This window comes from Zasmidium cellare (genome assembly GCF_010093935.1).
Source record: "Zasmidium cellare ATCC 36951 unplaced genomic scaffold M409scaffold_22, whole genome shotgun sequence".
Taxonomy (NCBI): domain Eukaryota; kingdom Fungi; phylum Ascomycota; class Dothideomycetes; order Mycosphaerellales; family Mycosphaerellaceae; genus Zasmidium; species Zasmidium cellare.
The window spans coordinates 94,190-117,982 of record NW_022986966.1 but is presented as its reverse complement, the minus strand read 5'-3'; the positions used below and the strand labels follow the sequence as shown (position 1 = coordinate 117,982).

General features: G+C 55.3%; 8 protein-coding genes across 8 annotated transcripts; 5 read left to right on the top strand and 3 right to left on the bottom strand.

The window, feature by feature from the left end:
* Window positions 1-189: 189 nt before the first annotated feature.
* On the top strand, window positions 190-3,105 carry M409DRAFT_24176 (uncharacterized protein; the record flags this gene model as incomplete). The annotated part of the gene is made up of 1 exon (XM_033807118.1): window positions 190-3,105. One exon carries the CDS (start codon window positions 190-192, stop codon window positions 3,103-3,105), a length of 2,916 nt encoding a protein of 971 aa, XP_033666216.1.
* Window positions 3,106-4,154: 1,049 nt separating this feature from the next.
* Window positions 4,155-8,993, top strand: M409DRAFT_67195 (uncharacterized protein; the record flags this gene model as incomplete). Its single annotated transcript, XM_033817300.1, has 3 exons — window positions 4,155-8,148; window positions 8,198-8,452; window positions 8,509-8,993. 3 exons carry the CDS (start codon window positions 4,155-4,157, stop codon window positions 8,991-8,993), a joined length of 4,734 nt encoding a protein of 1,577 aa, XP_033666215.1.
* A 1,017-nt stretch (window positions 8,994-10,010) lies between these two features.
* Window positions 10,011-11,439, bottom strand: M409DRAFT_67194 (uncharacterized protein; the record flags this gene model as incomplete). The annotated part of the gene is made up of 2 exons (XM_033817299.1): window positions 10,011-11,346; window positions 11,402-11,439. The coding sequence occupies 2 exons, from the start codon at window positions 11,437-11,439 to the stop codon at window positions 10,011-10,013; spliced, it is 1,374 nt and encodes a 457-aa protein (XP_033666214.1).
* An 832-nt stretch (window positions 11,440-12,271) lies between these two features.
* M409DRAFT_67193 (uncharacterized protein) lies at window positions 12,272-14,986 on the top strand (the record flags this gene model as incomplete). The annotated part of the gene is made up of 2 exons (XM_033817298.1): window positions 12,272-14,899; window positions 14,957-14,986. 2 exons carry the CDS (start codon window positions 12,272-12,274, stop codon window positions 14,984-14,986), a joined length of 2,658 nt encoding a protein of 885 aa, XP_033666213.1.
* An 805-nt stretch (window positions 14,987-15,791) lies between these two features.
* M409DRAFT_67192 (uncharacterized protein) lies at window positions 15,792-17,704 on the top strand (the record flags this gene model as incomplete). The annotated part of the gene is made up of 6 exons (XM_033817297.1): window positions 15,792-15,877; window positions 15,945-16,407; window positions 16,475-16,875; window positions 16,936-17,033; window positions 17,092-17,384; window positions 17,462-17,704. The coding sequence occupies 6 exons, from the start codon at window positions 15,792-15,794 to the stop codon at window positions 17,702-17,704; spliced, it is 1,584 nt and encodes a 527-aa protein (XP_033666212.1).
* Window positions 17,705-17,801: 97 nt separating this feature from the next.
* M409DRAFT_67191 (uncharacterized protein) lies at window positions 17,802-19,490 on the bottom strand (the record flags this gene model as incomplete). Its single annotated transcript, XM_033817296.1, has 1 exon — window positions 17,802-19,490. One exon carries the CDS (start codon window positions 19,488-19,490, stop codon window positions 17,802-17,804), a length of 1,689 nt encoding a protein of 562 aa, XP_033666211.1.
* Window positions 19,491-19,867: 377 nt separating this feature from the next.
* M409DRAFT_36933 (uncharacterized protein) lies at window positions 19,868-20,686 on the top strand (the record flags this gene model as incomplete). Its single annotated transcript, XM_033810643.1, has 1 exon — window positions 19,868-20,686. The coding sequence occupies one exon, from the start codon at window positions 19,868-19,870 to the stop codon at window positions 20,684-20,686; it is 819 nt and encodes a 272-aa protein (XP_033666210.1).
* Window positions 20,687-21,441: 755 nt separating this feature from the next.
* Window positions 21,442-23,325, bottom strand: M409DRAFT_55736 (uncharacterized protein; the record flags this gene model as incomplete). The annotated part of the gene is made up of 2 exons (XM_033813084.1): window positions 21,442-23,057; window positions 23,109-23,325. The coding sequence occupies 2 exons, from the start codon at window positions 23,323-23,325 to the stop codon at window positions 21,442-21,444; spliced, it is 1,833 nt and encodes a 610-aa protein (XP_033666209.1).
* Between the last annotated feature and the right edge of the window lie 468 nt (window positions 23,326-23,793).

Here is a 23,793-nt window from a genome sequence, read left to right as displayed (position 1 = left end):
CATGACAGGCGTCTTGTCATGAGACAGACTCCAGCACCGCCATACTCCGAGCACGCCATACACCAACACTAACGGACTCTTTTTCCCACTATCTCCTATATCACAATCATACAGCATAGAGTGCTCTGATCCCGATACACAGCAAGCTCGCGGTTGTATCATGGTGGCTCCGCATGCCCCGCCGCGATCATGCCCAAGTCCGTAGCTTCCTACCACAGCCTAGCCTCCAGCCAACACAACGACGACGATGACGACTACGAGATCAACGAGCAGGAGGCAGAGGCCATCCGAAACGCATATCGAAATGCCTTCAACGCCACGGGCCAGCCGCTGTCGCCTGTCGACACCCGCGAGGGCTTCGATGCCTCGAGACGCCGCATGGACTCCTCCAGAAGATCAGACGGAGATTTGAGGCTTCGCGTGAACTCGTCGAGGGGTCGGGCTGCAGACGAGCGTACTGGGCTGCTTTCCACACCCGATGTTCCTCGAAGTGGCTATAGGACGACGAGCGTCCCCGGCACACCGAGATATGGCTTCTCCCGAAAACATAGCTACATCAACTCGACGAGAGGGGGCAGTCGACGGGGATCTTTTGCCAAGGGTCTTATGAAGGCACTGGGCAGCAGCACGGATAGAGAGACACGTCCAGATCCTGTGCCGGGAAAGAGACCGCTATACTGGGATGATCGAGTGTGGTACGATCAGTTCACATCCACCGACTGGGTGCATGATAGCATCGCAGACGCGTTCCGCATGAAAGAGCTGAGGGGTAGAAAGGACTTCTGGGGCAGAACCAAGGCCTTCTTTGATGGAGCGCAGGGATGGGTTCTGGTCTTCATCATTGGATGTGTGACGGCGGCTTTCGCATACTTCATCGATGTCACCGAGGCCGCCATCTTTGATTTCAAGAGTGGATATTGCGTGAATCATTGGTGGTACAGTAAGAGGCAGTGCTGCTCGGGAGCCAGTGTCTGTGATAGCTGGCATCGATGGTCGAATCTCATACACCACGAGGATGAACGGCACATTTGGACAGACTACGGAGCTTACGTGGCATGGTGTGTGGGCTTGTCCTTGATTTCCTGTCTGGTGACTCTCAGGACGAAGACAACCATATCATCCGCCATATCCCTCTCAACTCTTGACGAGAATCTCGGCGCTGATCACCATCGAGACAACAAGGACCACACAGAAGGCGGCAATGGCACGGACAGTCCGACTAGTCGATTCCAGGAGGCTGCTCGGAGACCACCAGTGGTTTACTACCCAGCTGCTGGGAGTGGTGTCGCAGAAGTGCGAGTCATTCTCTCGGGTTTCGTGCTGCACGGTTACCTTGGTGTTAGGACGCTTCTATGCAAGACCATCGGACTCATCCTGAGTGTGGCATCTGGTCTTTCCCTCGGCAAAGAAGGCCCGTACGTTCACATCGCAACTTGCATCGGCAACATCGCCACTCGTCTATCTTCGAAATACCGGAACAATGACGCCAAGCGCCGTGAAGTGATGTCTGCAGCTGCGGCGGCTGGTGTTGCCGTCGCGTTCGGTGCTCCCATCGGCGGTGTACTCTTCAGCTTGGAAGAAGTCAGCTACTACTTTCCACCCAAAACACTCTTCAGGACGTTCTTCTGCTGCATTGCGGCGGCGCTGTCACTCAAAGCGCTCAATCCATATGGAACGAACAAGATTGTTTTGTTCGAGGTGCGATATCTCGTTGACTGGAAGTTCTTCGAGATCATCGCATTTGCTTGTCTGGGTATCTTGGGAGGTGCACTTGGCGCCCTCTTCATCAAGGCCTCAAAGTTGTGGGCCAAGACATTCAGGCGAATCGGCGTGATCAAGGACTACCCACTACTGGAAGTCTTGCTTGTCGCTCTCTTGACTGGACTCGTCAGCTTCTGGAATCGATACACCAGACTGCCGGTCGCTGAGCTTCTCTACGAGATGTCAGCCCCTTGCTCATCCTTCTCTGGAGATGGATCTGCGCCGCTCTGCCCAACGGAAGAGAAGATCCCCTACACGATATATTACCTCTGCTGGGCATTCATTGTCAAGGCCTTTCTCACCACAGTCACCTTCGGCATCAAGGTCCCTGCAGGTATCTACGTACCGTCCATGGTAGTTGGAGGCCTCCTTGGGCGGATCGTCGGGCATATCGTTCAGCTTCTGACGCTGAAGTATCCAGACCTCGCCTTTTTTGCGCACTGCGACCACGACGGCAACCCAGAGTCTTGTGTCGTGCCTGGAGTCTACGCGTTGGTTGCTGCTGGAGCTACGATGTGTGGTGTGACACGGCTTTCAGTCACTCTCGCTGTCATTCTGTTTGAACTGACCGGCAGCTTGGAGCATGTTCTGCCTTTCTCGCTGGGTGTCTTGATTGCTAAATGGACCGCGGATGCGATAGAGCCATTGAGTATCTACGACTTACTCACGGACATGAATGCGTACCCCTATCTTGACCACAAGGTGCGGCCTGTGTTTACAACCGATCTTGGAGACATCACGCCAGAGCCTACACCAAACCGATACATCGACATCAGCGCATCGCCATTAGTTCCAGCCAAACAATTGAGGTTCAAGCTGGAGTACCTCCACATGTCTGGCGAGATTGATGGAGGCTTGCCGATTCTCAAGGATGGAGTACTGGTAGGGCTGATACCTGGACCTGATCTTGAATACGCCCTGGACCGTCTACCGAGCGAAGAGGACACGATGTGCCTCATGAACGCACACGACCAAGCACTCCATCACGATGATCAAGCACACCCTAGCACAAACGCCGTCGACACCGACGATGACGACGATGCCACTGCACGCGAAGGAGAGTCCAGCGACGCCGAAGCGCAGCGACGCACATCCGATGGATCAACCACTACCGACCCGACCGACTTCTCACCCTACATCGATCCCTCCCCCGTCGCACTCGACATCACCAGCCCCATGGACCTGGTCTACGAGTGCTTCGTCAAGCTTGGCTTGAGATACATCTGCGTCTTGTACGATGGCAAGTACGCTGGGATGGTGCACAAAAAGAGTTTTGTACGCTATGTGAAGCATGTGCATGACGAGGATCGGAAGCGTGGAGGTATGATTCAGCGGGGGTTTTGAGAGGGACGGTCATGTGCGAGCGGAGTTTGGGGGAGATGGACCTTTTGTTGCGTTTCAGCGATTTTGTGCATGTGATTGGGTTGGGAAGAGGTTTTCGGCATTTACGAGCGTATGTAGGACGTATCGAGAGTGATTATCACGTGCAAGTCGAGAGTCGTGCTTGTGACCAGTGGCGAAGTGAATGAATGAAAGAAGGCTCCCGGCGGTGGCATCCTTGCTGACAATCGCCTTATGGCTCTGTGGCGTGCAGGTCTTCTGTCCGCTTCGATGTGACTGCCGAGCCGGTGTAACAGTGAAGGTGCAACACGATGCTGAACAACGTGTCTGCGTCACCACGAAGTGTGAAAGGTGTTGTTTGTGGAGAGTTGTAGTTGTCGCGCGCCAAGCACGAGACATCGCGAGTTGCGTCAATCAACAAGCTTCCGGCGTGCAGCAGCAGTACCAAACGCAGACGCAGCAGGAACAACACAACATCGCCGCCGGCTGCAAACCGCCCTTCTCCCTCCTCCTTTGACCACCTCCGACAACAACACTACCTCACCCACACGCGCATCTCGCTTTATTCGTCCCTGTGCGCGCACCGATAGACCGACGGCCAGGCTCGCGCGGCCTCACTCCAAACGCAGCAGCAGCCCCCCCGGATTCACAAACATCGCCAGCCAGCCCGTCACTGCTGCAGGATCTTTTCTGGGGCTGTCAACCACCGACGGCCTCACCACCACCACCGCCTAATCCTGGCTTCGTCGCAGAAAAAGCGCAAGCTCGCTCCCTTCGCCAGCAGCAACGACGCCCACCATTCATTGCCCCCGCCGTCCAACGCTCAATCGCTGCACGCCGCAAACGCTCGCTCCACGACGCCCTCCTCTTCCTCGCCGCTGCATCCCTCCAGCCAGCCGTCCTCGCCCTCCAGCAGTAACACCACCACTACTCGAAACACTCCTCCGCCGCAGCTGCGCTTCATCCCGCCCCACCTGCACGACGAAGTTCTGCCGTCCAAAGAGGAAGGAGCGAGCCCCAGCGCTTCTCTTGCGGAAGTCACCATCGATAGCATGTCCGGTAGCGAGAATGGCGCCAACACCAACACTGCTGGCGACAGAGCGATGGTGAGCCCAGACAGGACCATTGGCTTGAGGAGTGCGTCGCCGGCCAAGAGGAGTGCGGCGGACATGGAGGATGTGTCGGCTGGACAGAAGCACGTGCCTGGGAGTTTCGCGTCGGGTGGTCAGGAAGAGCAGTCGCAGAAGGTGCCTGGGAGCTTCACGAATGAGAATGAGCAGGGGCCTAGTGATTTCGACGTGGCGATGGCGGGCATGACACCGGCGAGTCAGAGCATGGAGACGCAAGAGACGGGGAACAGCTTTGCGACCTCGGATGGAGGAGCCATGTCAGTGGACACCCAAGCGACGAGTGTACAGCAGGATGGAGAGTCAAACGGCGAGAGCACATCTGCCGAGAGCAAGTCCGTTCACCAAGAGCCATACACAACTGCACAAACGGAAGAGCAAGTCCGGCATGTCGAAGCATTAGCTGCGAAAGCGCTCGACGAGGGCGATAGAGGCGTCGTTGTGTCTACCAAATGGCTGGCGAGAGTCAAATCACGGACTTCTGAAGGCCTGAAGAGCGGAGAGTACCCCAAGGACGCGCGAGAAGGCAACGTTGGACCTCTGGACAACTCGGACATCGTACCCGAAGGCGCTTTCCGGCCTCCATTTCTACGCGATCACGCGGGTTCAGACTTCATTCCACTCAAACCCGGTCTGAGTATCGGTTCGGAGATTGAAGTGCTACCCTACGACACCCACGGCTATATCATTGGAGCATATGGCTATAAGGAGACGAAGCCCATTGTCAGATATGCCCACAACACTGCTCCAGATGGTGCAACACAGACGAACATCATCTACGAGCTTTACCCGCCCACCATTACCGTTCGCAAGGTGCCGCAATCATCGCAAGACGAGGCCCCAAAGAAGAAGACAGGTGCATTGGCCGCTCTTCATGCGAGGAAAGAGGTGACGAACCGTGGCCAACAAACAGTCGACGATGCGGTCAAGCTAGTCTCGTCGAGGACGGAGAGATTTCAGACGTTCTTGAGACGGGCAAAGGAGGCTGCCGGTATACCACAGACCACGAAAGTCAAGATCTGGCGGTTACCCAACCCCACTGACATTGCCGTCGACAAGGCTGAGAATCAACAACCTGGCGTCCTTTCACCACCAGCATCCCGCGATCCTTCTCCTGCAAAAGCCGGCCATGGCTCGCCGCCGAGGTTGGTCATCGACCAAGCGACTTTCAACAAGATGGAAGTCGGACGAGATCTTGAAGCGACGGATGCTAAGGACTTGACCAACGACGAGAAGTATACTGGAAGTAGCACGATGGAGTTGTTTGGTTTCTTCGAAGACCAGACAATTTTGTTGGAGGAGCAAATTGGCGGTCCTGCAGGTGGCGAGTTCCAGTCCGACCAGAAGAAAGGCGCCAAGAGCTTTCTCAACAAGAAAGGTGGTGGCTCGAAACCTGGCTCTGCCCCAGCATCTGGACGTACTAGCCCTGCGCCTGGTGGCATCATGACCAGAGGACGAATGCGAAAGGATGGTCGAACGCGAGGCGTCGTCGGTCTATCCAACCTTGGCAACACGTGCTACATGAACTCCGCATTGCAGTGCATTCGCAGCGTCGAAGAGCTGGCGCTGTACTTCCTCTCAAACAAGTACAAGCCCGAGATCAACAACGACAATCCACTCGGACACCATGGCGCCATGGCCAATGCATACGCGGGTGTTCTGAAAGGCATTTACGAGCAGAACTCGGGCTCTTCCTTCTCGCCGACGCAATTCAAGAAGACTCTTGGTAGCCTGCAGCCACTGTTCTCAGGGTATGGACAGCAGGATTCGCAGGAGTTCTTGAGCTTTCTCGTGGATGCGCTCCACGAAGACTTGAATCGCATCTACAAGAAGCCGTACATCGAGAACCCAGACTCTGAGGATGACAAGGTTAGGGATCCTGAGTATGTTCACCAGCTGGGTCAGATATATCGCGAGAACCATGCCAAGCGCAATGCTTCTGTTGCCATGGATCTGTTCAGCGGCTTCTACAAGAACACCATGGAGTGCCCCGATTGCGACAAAGTCAGCGTTACCTTCGATCCATACTCTCTTCTCACCGTACAACTTCCAATGGATCATGCTTTCCAGCACATCATCACTTTCGTCCCGCTTCATGGCAAGCCTGTCATGCATCAAATCGACGTCGACAAGAATTCTTCAATCAAGACGTTGAAAGAGCACATCGCTAAAAAGCACGCTGGTGTGGATGCCAATCGCCTGTGGATGGTTGAAGTCTACAGCAACAAGATCTACAAGATATTCGACGACTCGACATCGCTTGCTGAAGCTTCCGTCCAGACCAACGACTACCTCTTCATCTACGAGCTCGATGCTGTACCGAAGAACACGTACAATCCCAAGAAGACATTCTCGTATGGCTACACATTCAACAGTAACAAGGGCGAAGATGTGCCAGCCGAGGGCATGGACTCTCCCAAGGCGGACGTCTTTACCGTACCGATCTTCCAGCGATTCGTTAACCGCGACAAGCACGAGGTTGGAATGCACCCTTTGTACATCACTTTGACTCGAGAGGAGGCCAAGAACTACGATGTCATCGTCAAGAAAGTACTCTCGACTGTCCAGAACATCACCAGCCGACCGATTCTTCGAGAGTTTGAGGAGAAGGAAGGCCCTACCGGCACCATCGAAGAGGTCGATGATGAGGGTGGCAAAGAGCCGAACGGTACTGAGGATGCTGCCGGAGTCAGTGATCATTCCACACAGTCTGAAGATGGCTACGTGAATGTGTCGTTGGACAAGCCTGCGGATGGAGCGACGGTGAATGGCACCAGCCCGATGCAGATCGACGAAGCTGAAGGACTCGTACCGCCTGGCTTCATGGACTCGCAATACTACCTCTCGCCTGCCCTTCGCAATCAGCTTTTCGACCTCAAATACAGCGAGGGACCTTCGGACAGCGGCCTCCATGTCACCAATCTCACTGGCGTTAAGGACTCGGTGATCAAGACGATGCATGACCGAGTGAAGCCAGCCCGGCGTGCATCCATTCAGTCTTCAAACTCGGACGAGTCGACTACGAGCACGAACAACAGCGAAGAGAACGAGAGTGATGCAGATGATCCTGACAAGCCTGATCTTGTTCTGGGAGAGGAGTCTACACTATCCACGCCTACTGTCAACGATAGCGACGAAGACGAGTCTGGCGTGATGCCTCCCTCTGAACAAGAGCCCACTCAGTCTCGAGCCGGTCGTAGGAAGAACAACAAGAAGAACAAGAGGGGCAAGAACGGCAAGAAGCGGCGCCCGATGACTCACAGCAAGAAGGATCGCGCTGGCCAGAATCGCGAGAACGGAAGTTCGTCGCTCAAGTCACCATCGCCGCAGCAAGATGACAGCCCATACTATGTTCAGCTCGGCGAATGCATCGTGCTCGACTGGAGACCAGAAGCTGCCGACGCCTTGCTTGGTGGTGACGCTAGCGATCCGAACGAGATGCGTGGGCATTGCTTTGTCAATGAGAATGGGCGAAATGGCGAGCTCTTCTACGATGCTGAGCTTGAAGCTCGACGAAAGAAGCGCGACGAGCGTAAGAAGCACGGCCTTGACCTTGAGGACTGCTTCGTCGAGACTGGCAAGCGAGAGGTCCTTTCAGAAGACAATGCCTGGTACTGCAATCGCTGCAAGGAGTTGCGTCGAGCCACAAAGACGCTCGAGATCTGGACGTTGCCGGACATTCTGGTTGTGCATCTGAAGCGCTTTGGAGGTAACCGCTCGTTCCGTGACAAGATCGATGTCCTCGTCGACTATCCCATTGAAGGTCTGGACTTGAACGACAAGGTTGGACTGAAGGAGGACGACAAAGACTACACGTACGATTTGTTTGCTGTAGACAACCACTACGGAGGACTTGGTGGCGGGCATTACACTGCCATGGCCAAGAACTTCTACGACGGCGAGTGGTATGACTACAATGGTGAGTTGTCTTGATTTGAATTATGTGGATGGCGACTGACTCTTCACAGACTCGATCACCTCCAAGATCGGCTCAGGCAGCAAATCACTGCATTCCGCAGCAGCCTACCTCCTCTTCTATCGACGCCGTTCAGACAAACCACTCGGCCCTCAGTACCTTCAAGACATTGTCAATGAATTCCGCAATCCACCTGCCGAGTCTGTAGTGGAAGATGCCGCTGCTGACGATGAGTCGGGGGAAGACAGGCTCGGCGGCCCAGCGCCCTCCTCACAACATGGGTCGTCGAGCGCCTTGGTCGGAGCAGGTAAATATATCTACTTCGATGAATGAGATGGAGCGTCGTTTACTAACGCACTGCAGGAGTCGGGGCGACGAGCAACCAGACGGGCAGCGCAGGAAGTGGTGGAGTTGGGGCAGCCGGCCGCCTTCTGACGCAGGGGCGGACGACGAGCAGTGAAGAGCGGACGTACGGCAATGCCGGTAACGATGGCTGGGGCTTTGACGCTTTGGATCAGACGGACGATGCTGGTGCTCAGGGTGCATCGTTACTGCATGCCATCGACGACGACGCGGACAGCAACACGGCGCAGTATGACCGGGACAACGACTCCGGATTCGACGACAACATGGACTATGACACCAATCACAACTCTGCCGACGCCAACACCCCCTTCGAATATGACGACGACTCGAATGTTTTCCACGTCGAGCACGCCACGGACCTTCCTGATCTCGTCGCACCGGAGGACCCTCCACCGGCGGATATCCACTTGAGCGACGTGAACATGGAAGGCCTGAACGATGCGGCCGGTGCTTTGCCGGCGTCGCATGGCAAGAGGGATTAGAAGACTTTCTTAACTTGTAGTGTGAGGTTGGCAATGGTGAATATGGCGCTACGCAGGAAGAGGAGTGGAGATGCAGATGAGGGATGATATGAATAGACGCATTTTCATGGGATGGGTTGTGGCGTTTCTTGTGGCTGGGTGACAGCCTGGTGGGCGTTCTTTGAGGGATGAGGTGGAGGTGGAGGTGGTGTGGTGTATGCATCGTCTTCGCTGGATGCGTGCCTGCATTGAGGGTGTGCTGTGGTGTGTGGGAGGTACATTACTTGAGAGAGAGAGAGAGAGGTGTTTTATTCACTCACTCATGCCCCCATCGATGGTGATGATGATGAGGCGCGCAAGTGGAATAGAACACGCTATTGAAAACATCAATTTCACTTGAGTACACAACCTTCCCATTCTTTCGTATCATGGCCTAGGACGTCAGGTCGGGAGATCGTTCAATTCTAGCTTGACCTGGACGGACGGCATACTGCACCGCAAACCTGGCGAGAGAGACCTTGCGGTAGATTCGTGGCTCTTTTTGTCTCGGTCCCGGTTGTCTTGAGGGTTGTTAACCCCAAGCCACGGGGAAATGCAGCTGCAGCGCTTTGGGCGAGCCATGTAGGAATGGCTCCGATCTCACTCCAAAGGGCTCATGGAACATTCCTTGAGGCATTGTGGCGATATCTTTGGGTTAGGATCCCAGAGTGGTATCTTGCTCCGTCCTTAGGGAAACTGGCCTATCTTCCTGTGTTCGGATTCGCTGTGAAGGCGTCGTCAGCTGCATAGACACTTTTCACCTATGTATATGCAGGCACTTAGATGTGTCAGGGCTCATGATACGGAACAGCGATGAACGATGTCAACTCACGTTCATTCTGAGGCAAAGCTAAATGCATCCTCTGGAGCCAGTTCCCCAAAACCCCCTCGACCCATCCCTCGGCCATCCAGGCTCTTTGTATGCGCCTCCAACACCTTACTAGCTAGCTGAAGATTGAACACAAGGCGAGCAGGCAGATTGAACAGACCTCCTCTTCATCAAGCGCTAAAGACCCGGACGTTCAGGTCCACGCTACCACATGCGATCAAGCATCGTATCTGCTCCTTCGCCTCGCTGCTGGTCCCGTTCGTTGCTGTGCCGTTCGCTTCGGCGGGTTCTTTGAACAAGCTCGGCGCCCATCGCAAACAGCTGGCGAAGTGATCTGCTGCTTCGACTACTCGCACGCACTTGCCTTCCTGAGCCAAATCCCAGCAGCGAATTGTCTTGTCGTCGCTGCAGGATAGCAGATACTTTCCGCCGGGGTGGAAGACGAGACTGCGGATCCAGTTGTCGTGGCCGGTGAGCGTCTTGATGCAGACACCATTGGCGCTGGAGATCTTGATGAGCTTGTCTCTGCCGCCCGTCGCGAGGAATTCGTTGCTGCTGCTGGCTGGTGGTGGCTTCTTCAGGCCTGCGAGAGTAGCAAGGTGAGAGTAGGCAGATGCTGGAGCGAAGGCACAGCATTCTACCACGTGCTCGTGTACGAGGAATGTCTGCTTTTGCGCATTGTTGTCAGGCTGTGATAGATCCCACATGCGCGATGTCTGGTCTGATGAAGTGGAGAGAAGCCATCTACCGTCGATGGTTGGCGCGAGGGATCTCACCCAATCGCCGTGCCCACGCAACGTTCTCAGACAATATCCTGTCGTCACATCCCATATTCGAATCGTCTTATCTCTGCTAGCTGATGCGAGAAGATTGCCAGATAGTGGCGCGCCTGCCGCGCCAGATGGAATGAATCGCACTGAACTGACGCTGTGGTCATGCCCAGGAAGTGTCCGTATATTCTTGTACTCTTCTGCCGGATCCCACAGCTTGATGGTCAGGTCGGAACTGCAGCTGGCCAACAGAGTGTTACCTCTTGGCCCGCCAAAGTCGACGTCCAGAACCGATTTTGTATGCGATTTGAGGGTGCGCTCCAACTCTCCCAGCTCATAATCCCAAATCTTGATGGTACAGTCTTCGCTGCCTGATGCCAAGCTCGAGAAGAGTGGGTGAAATGCGACGCTGGTGATGGGCGAACGATGCGACTGGAGGGTGTGCCGTGCCGGTGCACGAGGCAGCCAGGTGGTAGGGTCGTGGTTTTTTCTGGCTGCCAGTGATGATGGTGTCGCATTGTCCAGTTCACTCTGTAGCTGCTGTGACCTCGTCTCTAGATCCATGATCTTCTTCTGCAGCCGCACCACGCTCGTCCATTTCTTCTCGAGGAGTCCTTCATATTTCTTCGCAGTCGTAGCGTCGAAGTCATTTTCGGCGAGGTTCAGGTCTTGGCGCAGGACTTGCGCACTGTTGGTATGGCCGGTAGATAGGAGGTATGCGATGAGAGACTTGTGTCTGTCAGCGCCTGATCAGCCAAAGCACTCAAGAAATGGAAAAATGGCGAACGTACAGCTCTTCGGCTTGCCGTGACGTTAAGAGGTTGCTCATCTTTGCCGGAATCGCCTCAACTCCATGCGCTCAGCAGTTGTGTTGTTCGCGATGTGTGTCTTTCCTGCCACGAGGTGGGACGTTGGAGGGGCGGAATATTTCAGGGTTGAGGGGATCAGTGCACGGGGAGTCGGTGGAGATTGGCGATTGATCTGTGCGCGAGGTCGAGAATTGGTAGGGCGAGGGACGAAGAGGGAGGTGTCGTTGTCGCACTGGTGTATGGTGTCTCTGAGGGTGGGATTATTGGTGGCACTGCTGTCTCGGAGGGGAGCTGTGGACGGGAAAGATTCATGAGAAGCAGAGTCACACGCGTAAACACGCCCAACGACGCTAGCAAGACGGGCCGTTGTGACTTCTGTATTCGATTTACCGTCAACAATAGACATGCCACTAAATCAGATTATATTCTACGGTGAGAACTCCTTCAAAATAGGAAGATCTGCTTCTTGAACATCAAACATTTGTGACATTGTTGTCGCTTCCAATTTGGTCTGTCCCGGCTCGGCCCGTGGTCTGTTGACGTCGCAACGAGAAAGTGGGCAGGGTTCCTGATCGACTGCGTTCGCATTTCTGCCCAACTCCCACCAACACCGCATATCCAAGCACCGGGAAAACTTCTTGCACCATTAACTGCAACGACGGCAGTACAACTCACTTGCACGCCTCCTGACGCCGGCATACTGCAAGCCCCTCGAAATTGCATCACGATCCCCTGGACGACCACTAAAGCTTCTACTGTCGCATGCCCAAACACCCCTCGATCTCCACCCTCCCGCGAGCGACAACCACACGCCCAACTGCTGCGAGCACATAGTGTTCGACATCCGCCACCATGGGCGACGAAGAAGAGTTCGCACAATTGCCGCTGCCGGAGCAATTCGCGCACAAGAACTGGAAAGCGCGAAAGGGCGGCTATGAGACGGCAACGAAAGAATTCAAGACCGCACAACCTTCAGATCCAATTGTACGTGAGTTTACTTTAGATAGCGGCTTGTGGAAGGGGGCGGTGGGCGATTCGAACGTGGCAGCGCAGCAGGAGGCTCTGAGCGCATACAATGCTTTCCTTGACGCAGCAGGTACCGAGGGCGCTCGCCGAACGAGAGGCTCAACTGTATCGCCCATCGTGGAGAAAGGTCTCACTGGACGACCTGCCGCCAAGGCATCAGCAACGGAGGCTCTACTTCTCCTCATCGAGCTGGACAAGGCCGACCCGATTATTGAAGACCTCCTCCCATACTTGTCGCACAAGATGCCGAAGTTGATCGCCGCCACTCTTGAAGCACTCACCAACATCGTCCACGCCTACGGGTGCAAAGTTGTGGAGCCGAAGCCCGTCATCAAGCTCCTTCCCAAAGTCTACGCCCACGCCGACAAGAACGTCCGCGCCCAGGGTCAAAACTTGACCGTGGAGCTGTACCGATGGCTGCGAGAAGCTATGAAGCCGCTTTTCTGGGGCGAGCTGAAGGAGGTGCAACAGAAAGATTTGGACAAGCTGTTCGAGCCTGTGAAGGCAGAACCCACGCCAAAGCAAGAGCGATTACTGCGATCACAACAAGCTGCCCAAGAACAGGCGGCGGCCACTGCGGGAGGCGAGGATGGTGAGGTTGAGGAGGAGGGAGAAGAGGGTGGTGACATTGATCTGGAGCCGGAGTTTGAGGCTGTGGACGTCTTTGCCAAGATACCCAAAGACCTCAACGACCGGCTGGGCAGCACGAAATGGAAGGATCGAAAGGAAGTTCTGGACGAAGTGTTTGCTGCGGTCAACGTACCTGCCATCCAAGAAGGACCCTTCGACGACATCATCCGAGGCTGCGCGAAGAGTATGAAGGATGCCAATATCGCTGTTGTTACCGTGGCTGCGAACGTAGTGGAGTGCCTCGCGAAGGGTCTACGAAAGTCATTCAGCCGATACCGAAGCACAGTCCTAGGGCCCATGCTGGAACGTTTCAAGGAGAAGAAGGCGTCTGTGACTGACGCCATTGGAGCTGCCTGCGATGCGCTGTTCGCCTCGACCGGCTTGGCCGACATTCAAGTCGACGTGCTCGAAGCCCTCAAGAACAAGAATCCTCAAATCAAGGAGAACACCGCCAAATTCCTCAGCCGAAGCTTGAAGACAACCAGAGAAGCACCAACACTAGAACAGACCAAGGAGCTGTCAGAAGCCGGCAAGAAACTGCTCACAGAAAGCGCAGCCCCACTGCGTGACGCTGGGTGCGAGATTCTGGGAGTATTGTGGAAGATCATGGGCGATCGGAACATGCTTGCCCACCTCGAGAGCTTGGACGATATCAAGAAGAACAAAGTCAAGGAGTTTTCAGACGCAGCTGAAGTCAAGGCCAAGTGGAAGCCCAAAGCCGCGGCGCCTCCAAAGGCAGCTGCACCGGCAGGCAAGAAGCCTGCGTTGGGTACGAAGAGGCCGGCAGCTGGTGCGAAGAAGCCTGCTCCAAAGGCAGCCTCGCCACCTCCAGCAGAGGAAGCACCACTCCAACCACGACCGACCAGCAGGCCTGGTGTCAAGCCTCCTGGAGGGCTGAGACCACCAGGCACTGGTCTCAAAGCGCCAGGGAGCGGATTGGCGAGACCAGGTACGGGCCTCAAGGCGCCTTCATCCGTCAACGGCGCAGCTTCACCCAAGCGACAAGGCCTGATCATGGACGACCCGCCACCACCCACCACACCAAAGCAACCAGCTGCCGGCAGAGGTCTTGCTGGACGACCGCTTGGCAAGCCAGCAGCTGCTCCCACTTCACCACAACCAGCGCAGCAAGCAGAGCCAGCGGCTAGTGCGTTGAGCTCGATCGAGCGTCAAGAGCTGCAAGATCTTCGCAAGGAAGTGGACATGGTGCGACAGCAAGCATCCGATCTTCGTAACGAGAAGTTGAAGTACAGCTCACAAGTTGCTGAGCTGCAAGTGCAGAATGCCCAGCTAATCGAAGATCACACTCGTGATGTGCTGCAGATCAAGGCAAAGGAGACGCAGCTCGTCCGCGCTCGATCCGACGCTGAAACAGCTGAGGAGCGTGCAAACTCGCTGTCAAAAGAGATTGACCGATTGAAGCGAGAAATCAGCCGGCTCGGTCGCTCGCAGGCAGGCAGAGACAGTCCCATTGACCAATTCAATGGCCCCTCGTCCCCTCGACCGGCGTATGGCAGCAGCAGGAGTTATAACGTACCTGCTGCACGAGCATACGGCTCGCTCGATGGGTATGGTGAAGGTAAGGAGAATCAGGATTTGCACTCTCATGACGGCAAGCTGAGAGGCGCAGATGGACGACCGACCAGCAACTCTTCTCGACCGACTAGTAATGGGTCTGGACGTGTGACGCCGGCGAGTGGTGAGCGAGAAGTGAGTGATGGCTCGCAGGGCGGTCTGAATCGCAGCACGAGCGATGGCGTGGAGAGCTGGAGGAGAGCTGCGGAGGTGACGCAGAATCTCAAGGCGAGGATTGAGATGATGAAGGTGGGTTGTGAGAACAAGACATACCACAAGATGCACGTTGCTGACTGATCCGAACAGGCACGACAGAACATTGGCCGAGGCCAATGACGTGCAATTCGTCTGCAAATCGACTTCTGACGTGCTCAACGACCGAGATGGAACTTTATGGCTTCAATCAGCAGCACTTTCTTGGGCAAAATGGGATTGGCAGCATTGGGGAACGGCGTTACTTGTGATGGAGATTCGGTATCCAGCGAGGGTGGCTGCGGTTTTGGTACGCATGTTTTCTTCTCTTGGCCTCGCTCGATACCAAATGTTTCTGTTCGCTTCCTTCTCAATCATCATGTGCAGTTTGTGGAAAGAAAGAGCCTGTTGATAGCAGAATCGATGGAATCCAAGCCACCATTCTCACAAGTCCGGCTATCGTACGTGTCCTCGGACATTGCTCAAGAAATGGAGGGTACACGAAGAGGTGCGGTCGAAATCTAGCCTCGCTCCATTCACCTCCCATTCGCCAAGTCGGAGGGGGGCGACTTAGGGCTTCGCATCTAGATTTGCCGAAGTGAACTACCATCAAGTTAGTAACTGCAGTGGCTTGCCAGTATACTTTGACAGTGCGGCTTGAAACGAGGAATAGAGACTTCTGATTTGTGGTCAGTAGACGAGTTTGATATCGAGACGCGTCGGTTGGATGTCTTGATGAACGCCAGACTCGATTCCGTATGGACATCCGGTGGGGTTTACCCCGTGGGGAGTGGGAATTGTGGCGCTAGATTGACTGTTGTCGAGAGGAGACGGGGAGGGAGAGGGGGATATATGGAGACGATGGCACGGACTTGCGCGTGAAGGTTGCTGGTGAGACTTGTTGGACCACTTCTCTCTCCATCATTCACCCCATACGAGTTGATTTACGATGTCAGGCCTCCGATACGCTTTCTCCCTCTCGAAGCACGAAGTCGCAGAGGCAGAACCATCAGGAACTGTTCGACTCATTGGCACGTTTAACTCACCATCCTCAACACAATGACTAGTACTAACACCTCCCAGACCGCACAACAACAACCAGCACCCAAATAACCCGCACCCCACCCCCCTCCCTCTCCCCCTCCGACCCCCTAAACTGGCCCCAATGGCGCAAAACCACAATCCTCCTCCTCATGTCCCTCTACTGCTTCACCGCCAACTTCGGCTCCGCCGCCCTGGCCCCCGCCCTCCAACTCCTCCTCCCAATCTATCACGGCACCCAAACCTTCTCCACCCTCTCGCACCTCATCGCCGTGAACGTCCTCCTCATCGGCGTAAGCAACATCTTTTGGGTCCCCCTCGCGGATACCTTCGGACGGCGGGGCGTGCTCATCGTCGCGATGGCGGTCGCCGTGGGCGCGAGTGTGTGGTGTGGGCAAGCGGGGTCGTTTGAGGGGTTGCTTGCTGCGAGGGCGGTGCAGGGTGTCGGATTTGGACCGGCGGATAGTATTGCGGCGAGTGTGTTGGGAGAGGTGTTTTTTGTGCATGAGAGGGGACGGGCGATGGTTCGTATCACCCACTTCTCTAGTATCCCTGTTCAATGTTGTGGAAAGTTGATGTTTTGTGTCCCAGACGATCTATACCATCTTCCTCGTCGGCGGTCTCTGCGGCGGCTACATCGCGGGCATCCAGGGGTATCGGTACATTTTCTGGATCACGACGGCGCTGTTGGCTTTCGTCTTGCTGGGTACGATGTTCTTCGTTGCCGAGACGAGTTTCGATCGGGAGGCGCAGTTTCTTGTTGAGCGAGAGTCTGGTGGACTTCGGAGTGGAGAGTTGTTCGGGGATGAGAAGACGGCCAATGTGGAGATGATTGAGCGGGTGAGTCCTTCGTCACGGTTGAATGTCGATCGGGAGACGTTCACGTTCGCGCAGAGTCTGAGAGTCGGTGTCTATCGAGGGCATTTTCTCAGAAACTTCCTCGCTCCCTGGCTCTCGCTGGCATTCCCTGGGACGTGGATCGTCATGTTACAGTACGTCTCTCCATCCCTCCACTCACATCGTGCACGGACTGACAATGATGGTAATATCAGCTACGGCGGCCTCCTCGGCGGCCTCGTAACAATCTCCATCGTCGGCCCCCAATTCCTCGCCATGCCCCCCTACCTCTGGGGCAACAACGCCGGCCTAAGTATCCCTCCTCCCCCAACCACCACCATCATCACCACCTCTCTAACACCCCCTTCCAGTCAACATCGGCGGCCTAACCGGCTGCATCCTCGGCGGTCTCCTAAACTACCTCCTCTCCGACCGCCTCGCCCTGCGCAGTTCCAAAACCCGCTCTTCCACCCAACAAGGCTTCTTCGAACCCGAATCCCGCCTCCCCACCATCTTCCCCTTCCTCTTCCTCGCCACCACGGGCATCTGGACGTTTGGGTTCAGCGCACAGAGTGGCACTGAGAAGGCCTGGGTGGGCATGTGTGTGGGGTATGCAATGGTCGGGGCGGGGATTACGGGGATTCCGAGTTTGGGGTTTGGTTATGTACGTCCTCTCAATCCCACCTTCGACCACCACCTCGTGGATGGATGTCGTGTGTATGTGTGCTAATGTTGTGATAGATCATCGACGCCTACCACCCCATCGCAGCCTCATGCTTCGTTATGACGACCATCTCGCGCTCCCTCGTGTCCTTCGCCTGGACCTACTTCGTCGGGGACTGGGTCGCGCATGCGGGGCCCGCGGTGCCCTTTGGGATCTTTGGGGGGATTATGGGGGTTTTCGCGTTGTTGACCGTGCCGTTTTGGTGGTGGGGGAAGAGGTTGAGGATTGCGACCCAGGGGTTGTTGCCCAGGGAGGAGTAGAAAGCAGGGGTGGGGTGTTGGGGGGATGGTGGTTGAGGATTGGGCGTTCAATGTGACGGCAAACGACTGCTCGCTCGTCGAGAGTTTCCTTTACTCACTATCCTCCATCCTCGCCCTCATCATCTTCCCCCTCCGCCAACATCGCAATCAAAGAATGCAACTCCGCCCTCGTAGCATCTACACCCGGCAAGCTTTCCTCCCCATCCCCACTCTCTCCCTCCACCTCCTCATCCCCATCCAACTCCGGCGCCAAACTCAACACCCTCACCGCCTTCGTCTGGAAAATGCGATTCAACGCCCGCAAAGGACCCGGTGCACCACCTTCGCCCTCTTCACGCCGCCAACGATAATGCAACGTGGTATATGTGCTCATGATGCAATCCTCGTAGAGGCCCATGAAACTCACCGGGTTGGCGAGTTGGGGCTTGATGGATGTTGCTGTGGTGAAGGAGGGACGTGCAAGTAGCACCCCTTCGTCTTCCTGATGGGTGGGATTCGATGCTTGCACGTGGTCATCGTCTGTCAAGCCGATGATGTAGATCAAATCCTGGATTTCGAACATGACCCGGTGATCGCGGACAGACAACCACCCTCCAAGGTCGAAACTCGATCCGTCCGAGTCGCAATCGATGATCTGGATGAGGTTCTTCTTCTTGTTCTTCTCCGCGCACAATTTGTGCCAGTTTGGACAGACGAGAAGTCTCCCGCCCCTCGAGACGCCGACGAAGAGGTTCCCGCTTAACATCCCAGCGCCCCATTCATCCTCGTCGAGAGAGACTCTATCGTCGCCGGGGAAAGATCCGGCTTGCACTGTCAGAGGCGTGGTACGATCCCTAGCCGACTTCCCCATCCCATCCTGCATACCCAACGCCGTGGCCCGTCGGGGCCTCTTGTCAGGATGCCTCGCAAAAAAGACCTCACAACCCGCCTGCTCAGGATCCAAAACGCCCAAATTCTCCCCACTCCCCTTCTCATAAAACCAATACCCCTCATTCCCCATCGAGTAAACCACCACACTCTCATCCTGATCCAAATGCCCCACCGCCCCCGTCGGAATAGTAATCCTCCTCGTCAACTCCAAATCCCCTCGCAAACCCTCATACACAAACCCGCACCCCTCACTGCTCACCACACAAAGACACCACTTCTTCCCCTCCCCATCTCCAAAACAACTCAACTGAAACCCCCTCGTCATAACATCATGCCCCAGCACCTTGACCTTCTCCCCACCCTCCCGTCCAATCCTCCAAACTTCCACTCCCTCCCACTCGCAGTCCCAACACGCAATTCCATCAGCATATTCAAGATGCGCGAAAGGGCGAACGACGTCTCTATCCAGACTCCACAAAAGCCTACCGGAATCCATATCGCTGACATTCAACCCGCCAGAATGGGACGTACTCAGAATGACCCGGCGTTGGAAATCCGGGCGGAAGCGCCAGATGGGGTCGTTGCCGACTCGAATGATCCTCTCCTTCGTCAGAGGCCGTTCATGGCTCCAGTTCTTTGAGAGGAGAGTTTGGCGGCGACATAGATCTTTGCATGACGTGATGTTGTCGTAGTACTTCGAGAAGGATCGGCCGTCTTGCTTGAGGGAGGTGAAATCTCTTACCCCAAGAGGGTGATATGTTCGGCCTGGGGTGGAGTATATTGCTTCTTGATGGGTTTCGTCGATGAAAGAGTTCCAGCTGTGGTTGAGGCGAGTTAGAGCGGCGAGGCTGGCCGTGGGCGTGAATTCGATAATTCGCAGGATGAGTTCGGAGGGGAGCTGTGCAAGGGGGTCCATGGTCATTTATCCAATGTGTTTCCTTTCCCTTTTCTCCGTGGTTTTGCTGTGGTGTTGTTGCTGTTGATGATGATGATGATGATATTGTGAAAAAAGATCTGAAGTTGCTTTGCACGTGAAGTGGATGTGACGTTCATCGAACGCTTATGTCATCAGACTTAGCGTGGTTTCTATTTCTAACCCTATTCTAATACAGTAGGTGGAGACGCAAGGCCGTATTCTAATTATATTAACTCATCGGATTGTTGCATAATCAGGAACACGAGTACGATGAAGTGTTCAAGGTTCCTGCCTCTTCCATATCTGTCTCCCTCACCTCTCTCGTCACGCACAAACAGTCTGCTAACCCAACACGCAGATCGAAACGCCTCCCAGCCATGGCCACGACAACAATCCCCACAAACCTGCCCTCACGATACGAAATCCGCGTCCTGGGCGAAGAACACATCGCCTGGGCCGGCGCAATCGTCATGCACAGCAACATCTTTCACTCAACCCTCTGGCCCGTCCTCTACCCCACCAATAAAACCTCTCGCCTCATGGCCGGCCAAAAAGTCGTCGACTACATCGTCCGCCACCAAATCTCCTCCGGCTACTCCCTCGGCGTCTTCGACACAGAGTACACCTTCAAACGCCCCGAATCCGTCCCCACGGGCGGGCGGCTCTACTGGGACCTCGAAGAAACCGACGAGAGCTTGGATCACGAGCAGTTGCTCGAGCAGATGGATTTCCCGCTCGTCTCGGTCGCGCTGGCATTCGACAGTTTCCATCCCCTGGATATGGAAAAGCTCAAACCCCTGATCAACGTCCTCCCAGCCTTCGCGACGATCTACTCCGCTCTCCACGAGCTCGACACCCGCGACCCGGCCTCATGGCAAGCCCACGGACCCGGGGAGGTGGTCTTCCGCAACGCGACGAGCACGCGGCGCGATTACGAAGGTCGGGGGTTGATGGGCGCGCTGGCGCGGTATATGATGCGGTGGCTCGCGGCGGAGGGGTTTCGGGGGATCCAGATTGAGTGTATAGCGGATGCGGTGGAGCATGTGTGGGCTGAGCCGCCGGGGCCGTTTACAGCGGAGGTTGTGGCGGCTTTTGAGGCGGGGACGTATGAAGAGGATGATGGGGAGGGGAGGATGGTGAGGCCAATGTTTCCTGCTGAGCAGAGGGTTTCGAAGGTGTACTGTAGGCTTAGATAGAGGTATCTATTTTCTTGGGAGTGTTGGTTTCCTAGACCTCTGTTGCTGCGGTACGTGTAGAGTCCTATACTCATAGCTTGGGTTGCATTATTACGCTAATGAGTGCAACTGACCACTTGTCGCAAGTTACCATCAGTGATTAGCACAGTCCAGTCCAGGCAGATCGTTCTGGACTGATTGGCGCTTCAATCAGTAAAGATTATCGGCTTTAGTTGATCGGATATTGTTCAGTACAAGCCATTGTGGTCCAGTCCATTCTGAACCTTACCTATATTACGTCCGTGCACTCAATATAACGCCTCTAGGGGACTCACTTACCCCCAACCCGCTGCATAACACGCATAACGGTTACCTAAAAGGGTAAACTTGGCAGTTCAACCATCAATTAGTCGTTCTGGATAACGAGTATCTGGACTGGATCAATGTTTAGTCCATTCAAAACTAGTAGTCAGGTTGGACTGATCTGATTGATGCTAATCACTGGTTACCATCACGACATGACAACTAAGCACTATGTCAGACATTCACAAGACATGAGACGAACGGCCAATACAAAAGGTGTCCAATAGACTGCCCTATCGTACGTGAGTGAACAGTAGTAACACAACGCCCTTCAGGCGAGTTTGCTCTGCCATTATTGCTAGAGCTACAACAAGAACACACACATTTGCAATGCACGCTTTCCATCCCTCCCTCTCCTCTTACGATGAATGCGACGATCGTGTGCATGGCACAGAACAGCATGCGATTTTCGATCACTTCGGTCCACCAGAGTTCAACCAGGAAAACGCAGAAGCCCCGCCTATGGGATTCGCCTTGGTCTTGGGAGCCGCTGCACCAGACGCCTGATTCTCCTTCGTAGCTGGCTTCGACGTCTGGCTGTCATTCACGCTGCGTCGCCTGCCTTCGTCGAAGAACCTGCTCTTGCCATCTGCCGGACTCGCTGTACTGCTAGAAGGCGTTGCTGCTGTCGACGAGAATGTCCGAGTGGCCGTCTTTGGCTTCAGCACTTTGATGCCCGTGTCCTTGCGTTGGTATGACTGCTCGCGATTTCTGCTTGCAGTCGCCCAATCCGGGACACTGGGCTGTGCAGTTGCAGCCGTGCTACGCCAATTGCTCCAAATCGCAGGTGAACCAGTAGTAGCTGATCGCTGTGTCGCTGTTTGTGATCCCGATTCCGTTGGAGTTTCCTCGCGTTCGGATCGGGTGTTGAGCAGAGTCAGTGATGGTCGTGATGCACTAGACTGCCGACTTGGTGGCCGTGACTCCTTGTCAGATCCATTAGCACCAGCCTTTGCGGAATCCAGACTGCCGCTCTCAGCAGCGATAGCACCGGGTGGCCGATACTTGCCGGTGCCAGGAGGAGGACTCGTAGTGGTAGATGAGACTGAAGCCGCTGAACTGGCTTGACCAAGCCCATTCAAGTACGGCTGCTCTTTGACCGGGTGCGCGGTCTTTTCAGGTGTGTCGTTTGCAATTGTGGCGCCAGTTGTGATGGTCAATGAGTTGAAAGTCGCCTCGTTCTCTGGTCGAGCGAGCGGTATACTGAGCTTGTTGCGCTCATTGTCGAACAACGTCATGCTGTTTGATGAAAAGAGAATGTCTGCGTTGTGCATCCGTAAAGTGTCGCTGCCCAGGAAGATCTGAATAGCTTTGCTCTCCTCGCTTTCGGCAGTCCCCTCATACACACGAAACTCAACCACCAAAGCTGGAAGAGATGGCGCTGGACTGCTGGATCTCGACGATGATGGATGCGGCACTGCTTCAGGAAAGAAGATTGGCAGCTTGGCTGTGCGAGTGCCATCATCTTCGGTGCGAATGGCCTGTTCAAAGCCAAGTTTCTGGATCAACCGCGAATCAAGAAACGACTTGTACGAGCCTGTGCAGACTGCAGCGTAGAGCAGAGCGTCATGCTTGAAGTTGGTGTTCATCCAGCATCGAATAATCGCAGGAACAGCTCCCAGTAGCATCAATCCAGGCGCAAGTCCAGGCATTTCCGATGGTGACCGATCGCTCAGACCATACGCTGCCGTGTCGAGGTTGAGACTGTTCGCACGACCCGAGGCGGCAGAGCGCATCGAGTGCGCCGAGCTTGCGCGGCCCTCCGACTTGTGCGACGAAGTGCGCTCGTTCATCTGCAGACCGCCCAGACCACTGCTCGTGCGTGAGAGAAAGTCGACCGACGGCCGCGTCGAATGCGAAAAGTGGTTTTGGTTTGCAGATTCATCGAACCGCACGCTGTTAGCCCTGGAGTTTGCGCCTGTGCCTCGGCGAGGCTCGTCTTCGGCGTCGAGGTGGAGGCTGCTCATCAGGTTGGATGTGTCGTCGTCGAAGCTGCGGAATTGATCACCCGTGGGCTGTTGGAGAGGCGCTGAGGCCGGTCAATGCTTTCATATCACAGTCCACTTTCAAAGACACTCACCTTGCTGAGGTGTACCACTCAGGACACTGGGAAACGGCGAACTATTGCCCCACACGCTCTTCACGCGCGCATCCTCGTCCTGCCGGCGTTCCAATCTAACAATGCGGTCGGCGTGTTCAGCTTGTATCTGCGATATCCTATTCACGTCGTTCTGTATGCGCCAGTTGTCGGTGGACTGGCTGTATGATGGAGTGAACGCTTGGCTTTGCGGGTCCATCGCTTGGAGGAAGCATGCGAGAGGGTCGCCAGGGATATGACGACCTCAATCGGTGTTGGGACGGCCTCTCCGGTATCCGCAGAGGCTGTCAGTTGTCTCGCCGGTCCCTAGCCCTCCTCCTCTCGTCCCTCCCTGACCGCGGGAACGGCGTGCGCCGCGAGGCCGAATGATTCTCTCACGCCACCGCTACTATGTATTTCCTTACCTCTTATGATGGTTGTGGTGTGTGATCGCCAATTCTCACCCGGCGTTGCGGATGGATGTGGACGATGAAGCGATGGGTTGATGCTCGCTCGGTGTCGTTGTGGCGATCGACTCGGAGGGTGGTGTACACGGGAAGCGGGTGTCGGGGTGTATCTCGTTCAGCCTCGTTGGCGATGTATCGAATGGGTGTGCGCAGCGATGTGTTGATGACTCGGGTGGTTGATGGCGGTCAGAAGTGCGCGGGCAGTCGCGAAGTTGCGACGG